Raw genomic sequence first — 9,440 nt, 5'->3', positions numbered from 1 at the left:
TATTTGGCAAAGATGCAGTAAGCCTATAGCTTTTGCGCTCATTATAAGCTGAGAAGGCATTTCAACAGCACCCTTATTTCGTGGAAAAAGGTTGTTGGACTTTAACACAGATTTCAAACTTATTCGGATCTTGTTAAAATACATACAAACAATGTGTTTCTCCCGGGGAGTCATTCACTACTTGACTTGCTACGCACCCGCGTCCAAGAAAAGCGTCTAAAAGGGCATGTTTTTCACCACAGAGCGTCGTCGACGTCTTTTTGAAAAAGGGGTACTTTTACAGAAGGCATCGCCATTTAGGGGTCCTTTTCAGCCAAATCCTTAGACATTTAGGGTTAGCAATATTATTGTTTGAGTGAGTTTGCACTGATTTGATAAAAATCACCACTTTTTAATTGATTCTTGTTACCTTTGTGCATGTTTTCTTTAGTATCTATAGTTCTGCAACAACGAAAAGACACATGTCAAATTAGCTCATTTCCCTGTTTACACCACTAAGGGTATAATTAGATATTTTTCAGTTGACGCCATTTAGGGTATGGTTTTTGCATGTGTTTCGCCATTAAGGGGTGCAATTTGGTTATGTGAAAATTCGCCATTAAGGGTACATTTCAGAGGTGGTCGGACGCGGGTGGTAGCACTTTTGTGTGAGAGTGACCTCCCCGGGTGTTTCTCTAGTCATGATGATTCAGAAAACGTGTAGTTTGATGACCCTGTTTTGAAATATACCCAATGACTTTCTGCATTCCCTTTTTTCTCTCCGTTTCTTTTCATTTCTTTGTATACTCTCTAGTTAATCTTGTGCCGTTCTTTCCAATACAATGCTATTCAACTTTGTCATCAAGTTGGGAAAACAAAAAGGAATACTACTTGAAAAGAAATGAAAAATAAAAATAAATTGAAAGAAAAGAACGAAAAGGTCAAACGGACAAGGCTAGTAATGAGAGTAAATAGACATGAGAAGAGAAGAGATCAAATTTCGAAATAACAAGAAAATGCAACATGAGGTATTTTTAGATCACCCTGTATAGGAAATTGGCCTGGTCCCAAGGAAACCAAAACTCTGACATGTTTTTGCCGTCGTCCTTGCGTGTTGTATGCTAGCCCAAATGTTGACGTTCATTCAACAAATCTGGTATATTGAAGTACAGTATATGGTATAATGCAGTTAGTTCATTCGATGAATATGCTGGCCGAGTGATTAATATAATAGTTACCTGCTCCTCAAGAGTTTTCAATGGTCCGCACAATATCTGCTTAGGAGAGTCGCTACCACAGACCTACAATTTTCGGTTCATCCACGCCTTTCATTGTTTCGAAGCTGCTATGACCGAGTTGATTCGTGTACGAGAATGAATTACACCCAACTGATATCACTGGTTATTTTAGAACACGTACTTGCAGAAAGTGGGTCTGGGTAAGAAGCAATTTAGGCCTATTTTATAGGCCTCGCCTACTAGTTCTACTACTAACTACTAATACTAACTAAACAGACGGGCTAAACAGCTGTTTTAACTTGTTTTATTGTTCCGTTTAAAGTTATTTGTTCCACAGCGACGCCCTCAATTTTTGTCGAATGTCTACTTTTTGCCGGGCTGTTGCATGATCGTAATTCGTAATGCCCAATAGTGTACTAAAATACCTCGTGAAAGACTAAATCTGAAGTGCTCTAATTACAGTAAAATTTAAGTTAAATCTCCGGTTTTATTCCAAGTTCACCGATTGTGTGGTGGCTAAACACACCGCATGCATGTGCATTATTGAATCAGTGACGTATAAACTGTGTGCATATCGTTATTCGTCTTACGTCTTGACGTATAAACTATTGTGTGCATATATCGCTATTCGTCTTACGTCTTGTTTGTTCGTCCCATGTGAAGCTATGCAAAAAAACATGATAATAATACGATCGGCGAGTTAATACACGCATTGAAGGCACTAGAATGAAACAGCAATTTTTTACCTCATTTGTTTGGCTCAAAATTAGCAGGGGACAATGTGAATAGGGGACTATTAAAACTAACATTTAAATAGAAATCTATTCTTATGCAAATCACACATTTAACTGCATGATGTGATTTAAAAAAATATAATTTATCTCGCACACATGCAGAGAACCTGACTATAATAATTTCTTGGGTGATCCAATAGAGGACGAGTACCAGCTATGGGAATCATGGATGCTGTATTTTCAATGGTACGTGGGTGATTGGTCACAGTGTTCTTCAACTTGTGGAGCGAGTTATCGATACAGAACGGTAAAATGTACTCGAAATGATATCAGCCAGAATGATGTATATTATTATCCTGCTGACGAATTGATCCAGATAGACAACGGAAATATGACGTGGTATGTGTTAATCACCGATGATGCACACTGCAGGGAGAAGAAAGTCATAGATAAAGAAACGTGTGATACACCTTTGTGTACACCGGAATGGGTTCCTGAAGAATGGTCACAGGTACGTATGCTACCCCTGAATGGGTTCCTGAAAAATGGTCACAGGTACGTTTCAGGGTATAAAATACATTGTTTGAAATAATAAAGGTCCTTATGAAGTGTATGATGAATAATTACCTCGAAGCAATTTACTATATGCACAAAAGTCATGATGATGACGACGATGCTGCTGCTGATGATGATGACAATGACATCGACGAGGACGATGCTGCTGACTGCTGACGAGGACGATGCTGCTGATGACGAGAATAGTCCGACGAGTAGGACCTGTTTTTTCTCAGTTATAAACTATACTCAGACTCTGATCGCTCAAGAAAGATTAACCACACGAAAATCCACAACCGCCCTTCGGGCGGCGCACACCGACACCGCCTGGCTAATAATTATTTGGTGGAGCAGGGACACTAAAATGAATACACGGGATCGATACACGTGAATTGCTATGCACGATTTTGATATCAGACGAAAATCTTCGAATACTGGGTTAGAAATTGATGAATATCTCCCGCAAATGAATTTTTCTCAAGAAACCAGATGTGGTCTCATACACCTGAAAATACGTGTTGAACAGATATGATAGTCGCTAGAATGCGCTTTGAAAATTGGCCGTGCGCTTTGAACTCAAAATCTGACCATTTTATATTGCGTTGGTCCTGTAATACCCTGTATAGACTACAGCGTGTAGTACAGCTGCACTCACTGTAGGCAGTATAAAGTCGATGACCATTGACCTCAATGGGGTATACAAGCTTATTCACGCACAACCAAGATCAATTACCCGGTATTGTGAGTAGCCTTAGTTATGTCCCTCGACTAATTATTAGTTCTAAAGAGCTTTAAAGGTTTGAACCAAATGGCTAATCGTGGGTGTGGATTCATTCAACCTACCATGGCGATTCCTGCCATGAAGATATAGGGTCGATGACACTGTGCGGCGCGCTCACTGGACTTTGGCGATTCGTCTTACTTGCGCCATGTGAGATAGTGAGTAGTCTGAGCCGAGTATAGTCTGGTAACTAAGAAAAAAGGTCCTACTCGTTGGACTAGACAATAACAATGCTGTTGCTGATTATAACGATGATGATAATGACGAGGACGATGCTGTTGCTGTTGACGATGCATGATAATAACAATGACGACGAGGATGACGAAGATGATATGGGATTGTGATGATGAAGATGACATAATTTTGACGAGGAGGAAGATAAATATTTCATCCTTTTGTTTAAATCTTAGTGTGATCCGTGGTGTGGAGGAATGGGTTTGAGGACACGAGAGATCCGATGTATGAGTGGTTCCGATACAGAAAAACCAATGGTTTTCTCGCCATTCATGTGTTTTAATAAACCACGTCCTCCAGTGGTAGGGATGTGCGACAATGGACCATGTCGTCATATGACATGGGAGGTTGGCGATTGGAGCAAGGTAACATGTAGCCTATAGATTTCCACAATAAAATGAGAAACCAACATTTTGGAGTTCTTATGATTTTATGAAGAAATGCAACCCGCATGGGTTTGTCAAAGATTCTTTCACTCTTCGTTTTTTTTTTTTTCATTTCTGTGATTAATTCATTCTTTGATTCTTTAACCTGTCTGATTACAGTGCTCCTCTTACTGTGGACGTGGGCGTCAAATCCGTCGCATATCGTGTATATCAACGTATACTGGTCATCGAGTGATACCCTCATATTGCCCGCAAAGATTACGACCACATGACAGGCAGACCTGTCAAGGATCTTGTGAGGAAGGGAGTGGAGATAACCAACCGGGTAGGTTTCATTCTGAGGGGGTGGGGCAATGGCTTAGCGCTCGGGTGGGTGGGTGGGTGGGTGGGTTAGGGTTTGCACGCGTGAATTTCACCAAGTCGTGGGGCTGGAGGACGTGCAACTAAAATCAGATTTACTTGCCCTCCAGTCCAATGAGAAATCGCGGAAATGTCCAGGCACCGTTTCTGTATTGCTATTGGGATTTCTGCACCCCTCCATAAATTCACCTCCTCCATGACCCCAAGGAAAATTTTATAGATCCACCACTGTGTTGGGGCGGGTAACTCAACTCAATGTTTTTCCCTATAGACTGTCGGTAGATCGACACACGGCACTGTGTAGTATTGTTTTTATCGAAATACTATCGTTTTGTGGAAATTTGTAAACGTTTCAGCTGAGAGCGCTTTTTCTTTAATGCAGTTATGGCGTATGCGTATTTATTATTATTATTATTATTATTATTGGCATGCCGTTATTTATTTTTTTAACAATTGTCATGATTTTGCAGCAATGGGCGATTTTGGCTCCGCTAATTGACAATTCTCCCCTTTTCTACATCAACCGTTCATTATTTTATAGCCATGACATGCGTTTAGTTAATACCATGATGCCATCATTTTCAGGCCTAAATGTTTATTATTATTATTTTTTTTTTTTATTCATCTCATTTTGGTTTTCACTTCTGGTGAGAATTCTTGACATTCCAAGCAAAACGCATTTTACTCAGCATAATTATAATTCAGGTCAAAAATTTCAGGTCAAATTAGTTATTAATGGTTGCATGATGACAATGGTCTGACAAGTTGTGCTTAGTGTATTTATTCAGTATTATTTATTTGTTATTGCTATGTCGTCGTTTCATGCTTTTTTCTGTTGCCCAATGTTTCGCGACATTTATTTCTTTTTTCGTTCGTGCAAATTCGTGACAATCTCAGCATAAGTCTGGAGACATTATCCATGACTTGTACTTATTTATTATTTGTATTTGTATTTCTTCACAGTATGTTATGACGACCCGTCAGCACAATATTGCAGGCTAGTGTTAAAGTTTCGCCTTTGTAGTCACGACTTTTACCACAAGATGTGCTGTGTATCGTGTCGAGCACGGGCTAGCTACGTATTCATGTCTTGATGTAGATGATAAACTGGATGAACTGAAAAGAATATAATGCTGCTATAAAATAATTCGTTATTCCGAAGAACCATTATTCCAAAGGTTCACTATTCCGAAGATTCATTATTCCGAAAGTTCGTTACTCCGAAGGGTCATTACTCCGAAACTACAACAACATGATAAGGTTCGTTATTTGTTAATACTCCGAATTTAGAACAAGATTCTTTACTCCGAGGGATCAATACTCCGAATTTCACCTGAGTATTGAACCTTCGGAGTTACGAACCGGGGGGTATTGACTATAGTATAATTCGGAGTAATAATCCTTCAGAGAAATTAACATTCGGATTAACAACCTTTTGAAATAACGATCCTTCCTGATTAAAGGGCGGTCCAAGATCCGTCAAGTCTATAAGGCAAATCGCATTTAAATTTCCAATGCATTGTGGGACAGTGTTTGTAGTTTTGGAACACTTTGCCCTCTGACCTATCGGAAAAATCGTATTTTGTGCGTACATAGGCTAATATTATTTAACATGTTTGACTAAAATAAAAATAATAATAATAATAATGATAAAAACATGTTTATTTCATAAATAAATTGTTTAAAATCATATGATAACATTAGGCTACAATAATAAATGAATGAATAATAATTAATACAATACAATTTCCCCGATAGGTCAGAATTCAAAGTGTCCCAAAACACTGCTCAGCAAAAAACGGAATTAACAACGCCGATGGGGCTTATTCCCCATCGTGTCATGTGTTGCACTTTTGCTAGAATATTTACTGTTACAGTAACTATAACTTTCGGGGCACTCCAACTTTGGAGGTGACACGTATGTAGGGCTGTTAAGACCCCCTTTTTCAGCATCGCTATCACCCAAAATCCCCATACGTTTTCGCCAGCCCATAGGGCTGGTACCTAATTCTGAGATGGGGTTTGTGTACACTAAAGATTAGCTAAGATTATAGCCTTCTTCTATTGGTATGAATTATTTTTTTACTTCTCGTGGTGGAAATGTTTTTGATGTCTGCTAATTCGATTTGCAAGGAAAAGAAAGTATGTTTTGCCGTTTCATCGAACGAAAACGATTGAGTATTGCCAAAGTTATGTTTGAATTAATTATGACTTAAAAAGTTATCATAGGTTAGGCCTACACATATAAACATAAACTTGTTCAGCAATCAGCATATCAAAAAATGACATGGTCAAAGCGGGGAATGATCACGAGGTCATATCAGTGGACTACTGAGCATAGCATGATGTTTGGTTGCCTGTGAGTGCATAATTGATATGTTGATAACAGATCTAATAGTGTTGTAGAATCAAAATCTTCATTATATGGACCACATTGAAGTCAAAGTAATTATCTATCCTATCCTGTATCGTTTTATGGATAAAATTGACTCAAAATGTTATTGATGATATTATTGCTATCTTTAACATCAGTTTTGTCTTTTCAACGGGAAAAATCCGATTGAAAATAAAGTTTTTAGGGGCTAGCTATAATATTGAACAATATATCCCATATTTTGACATGCACTTATAGAAAATAAATAAATTATTGTCTTACTTTATAAATTATAAATACTGTAAAATGACACATAACTAAAGTGAGGCCAATTTCTATCTTTTTTATTTGATTCATAAAATTACAATCAACAAAATGATTGAAGACTGAGAAAACACACAATGCAGACTATTACAGAATGGAGTAGGTTAGATGCCATGTCCATAGCTTTGCAGGAGTTTCGGACTAACAATCAACACATTCAAAAAATACAGTTTAAAAGTGAAGATTGTAGTGAATGATCAGTTCTTTATCATGTGCTTGCCACTATCTACTTTATAGTAAACTATACATTGCGAAATAATATAAAATTATTTTAAAATAAAATGTGCATGTAAGTTGAGTTAACATAGCGAATTAACTAACAACTGCAGTGTATTTCTTGATTTTAATAATAAGCATGGGTAAAAAGCGGTAAAGACAAAAATACAGAACAATTTGGAGTAATGAATTAAAGAGTTGACAGGAGTTATAGGAATTAATGTTTTTTGTTGTTTCAGTGTCACTGTGCATGTTCTCACCATTGATGGTTTAGTGAACTGTCATGTAACATGGATGTAAGCGTTATCCTAAAAAATGCCTTTCACGGTGGCCCAAACTATTTACAAGACCTCTTCTGCATTGAGGCTGGCCTTCCCTTTTAAAGGGAATTTTTATTACAAACACATGCTCTGTAACCCAAAGACCACTATTTTTCCATTTGACCTGTCACCCAAAGACCCTTACAAGTTCAATTTGAACAGCAACTTCCATTTATCACTGATTTTCTTATATACTTGGAAAAAACACAGAAATTTGAAGCCATTAAGAACTAGAAATTCGATTTCGAGGTCTCTGTGGCGCTGTTTCGGCTCTCACCCAAAGATTATATTTAAAAAAAGGTCACGTGCACCCAATGACCCCATATTTTTTACATTTTGCTTTCACCGAATGCCCCTTAGTGCGAAAGTGCCAGCCCTACACCTATATACATTTCATATTGAAGTGCCCCCGGCTATAAACCCACACAATGAATACACTGTCATGAAATAGGTGCATTTGTCATGTTTGTATATAGAATTGTAGATCAAAATTGACTAGATTTCTGGTTGACAAATTCAAAAACATTCACTGTTCTTGAGACTTTCGCCATCTTGGATGATGGCTTCTTCAGAATGACCATTGGGATCCACTTTTCCCACGGGTTCAGCCACTAATCCACTATTAAGAACTAAGCAACCGAGGGATGCGAAAATCGCCCGGAAGTCTAAAAGGAGTGAGTATTTGTGAGTATAGTGAGTGTCAAGAGGGGCAAACCATAATAATATTATTCGTATTTCTGAAAAGATAATGATTTGTGGTATTTTTCCAATAATCAACCATTTTAAAGCGACGGATTTAAAAGTCTCTTGAACTAGTTTCAAAATACAAATCTAGATTGAAAGTCAAAGTGGACTGAACTGGATTAAAGCGAGGTGGGGTTGAATATCGAACCATACAAAATCTATGATCAACGCCGTCTTCACTGGTGGCAGAAGCATTACATTTAGGGGCGAGGGCGACAAACATATTTTGTTCAGATGTTAGACACAGTTCAGTATAACAAATTACGCTGCTATCTTCACAGATAGCCTATCATGTGACCCACCCGACTAAGCACACGATGCTGTCTTCAATATATGTGTTATCTTCATTAGATGTGACCTGAATAAACACACGATGTTATAAGCTTAAAAAGTTACCTTTTCAGAGTCTGAGTTGAGCAAAGACGTAGCTTGCGACACCTTCACGGCGTCATTCAGCGTAGTGATTACACTCCTCCGGTCACCTGGCAGCAGATCGTCATATATGGCGGGCAGGTCGTATCCGGCATCCCTGTTGAGTGGTAGGTCTTTGGGTCTTGATCTCTAAGGCTTCTCTGATCTTTCGGTTCCAGAAGTGGTCCTCCCTACCGATAACTTCAACATTGTCCAAACTGATGTCATGCTGGTGATTGGATTTATGTTCACCAACTGCTGTCAAAGGGCCTGTGGTTCTAGTGTGTTCTTTAACCCTAGTGGCTAGTGCTCTTGCTGTCTCTCCAACATAGGTGTCCGTGCACTTGGGGCAGCTGATTTTATATATAACTCCACATTTATTGGCGTCCGGGGTTTTGTCCTTACGATGGACAAGAAACGATCTTATAGTGTTGACCGGCTTGTGGTAGGCATTGACCCCGTGGTCACGGAAGATGTGGGTCAGCTTTTCCGACAGACCCTTGACATATGGGAGGGGGACATTGATCTTTCTCGCTTGGACGGTCGTGTCTTTGAGATCTTTCTTCTTCTTAGGCTTAGGCGTTTTGAGCATCCAAGTCTCGTATCCATTCGCTTTGAGCGCAGATTTGATATGGTTTCTTTCTTGCTCTTTGTCGTCCTCGGATGTAACAAGTTTATCAACTCTGTCCAGTAGCGTTCTTACAACTGACCGTTTATGCTCAAGATGGTGGTTAGAGTCAAAGTTCAAGTACTGGTCAGTGTGTGTGGACTTTCGTGCTACCAT

The 9,440-nt window shown here is 38.8% G+C and overlaps 2 protein-coding genes across 2 annotated transcripts; one reads left to right on the top strand and one right to left on the bottom strand.

Moving 5' to 3' along the window:
• Window positions 1-1,074: 1,074 nt before the first annotated feature.
• On the top strand, window positions 1,075-6,563 carry LOC140146500 (A disintegrin and metalloproteinase with thrombospondin motifs 6-like). The gene is made up of 5 exons (XM_072168369.1): window positions 1,075-1,417; window positions 2,114-2,462; window positions 3,698-3,886; window positions 4,067-4,232; window positions 5,231-6,563. The coding sequence occupies exons 1-5, from the start codon at window positions 1,353-1,355 to the stop codon at window positions 5,359-5,361; spliced, it is 900 nt and encodes a 299-aa protein (XP_072024470.1). The 5' UTR covers window positions 1,075-1,352; the 3' UTR covers window positions 5,362-6,563.
• Window positions 6,564-8,741: 2,178 nt separating this feature from the next.
• Window positions 8,742-9,440, bottom strand: LOC140141921 (uncharacterized). The gene has a single exon (XM_072163806.1). The coding sequence runs from the start codon at window positions 9,438-9,440 to the stop codon at window positions 8,742-8,744; it is 699 nt and encodes a 232-aa protein (XP_072019907.1).

The sequence above is a fragment of the Amphiura filiformis genome, chromosome 2 (assembly GCF_039555335.1).
Source record: "Amphiura filiformis chromosome 2, Afil_fr2py, whole genome shotgun sequence".
Classification (NCBI taxonomy): domain Eukaryota; kingdom Metazoa; phylum Echinodermata; class Ophiuroidea; order Amphilepidida; family Amphiuridae; genus Amphiura; species Amphiura filiformis.
The sequence above is the reverse complement of the archived record's forward strand: the minus strand, read 5'-3'. Positions and strand labels throughout refer to the sequence as shown.

What these genes read in the sequence shown, in the direction of transcription:
- LOC140146500 (XM_072168369.1), top strand. Translation starts at nt 1,353, where the DNA reads ATGAATTACACCCAACTGATATCACTGGTTATTTTAGAACACGTACTT. An exon ending in TTCCTGAAGAATGGTCACAG is followed by an intron (nt 2,463 to 3,697) that starts GTACGTATGCTA and finishes TTTAAATCTTAG; the next exon opens with TGTGATCCGTGGTGTGGAGG. An exon ending in GAGTGGAGATAACCAACCGG is followed by an intron (nt 4,233 to 5,230) that starts GTAGGTTTCATT and finishes ATTTCTTCACAG; the next exon opens with TATGTTATGACGACCCGTCA.
- LOC140141921 (XM_072163806.1), bottom strand. Translation starts at nt 9,440, where the DNA reads ATGGTAGCACGAAAGTCCACACACACTGACCAGTACTTGAACTTTGAC.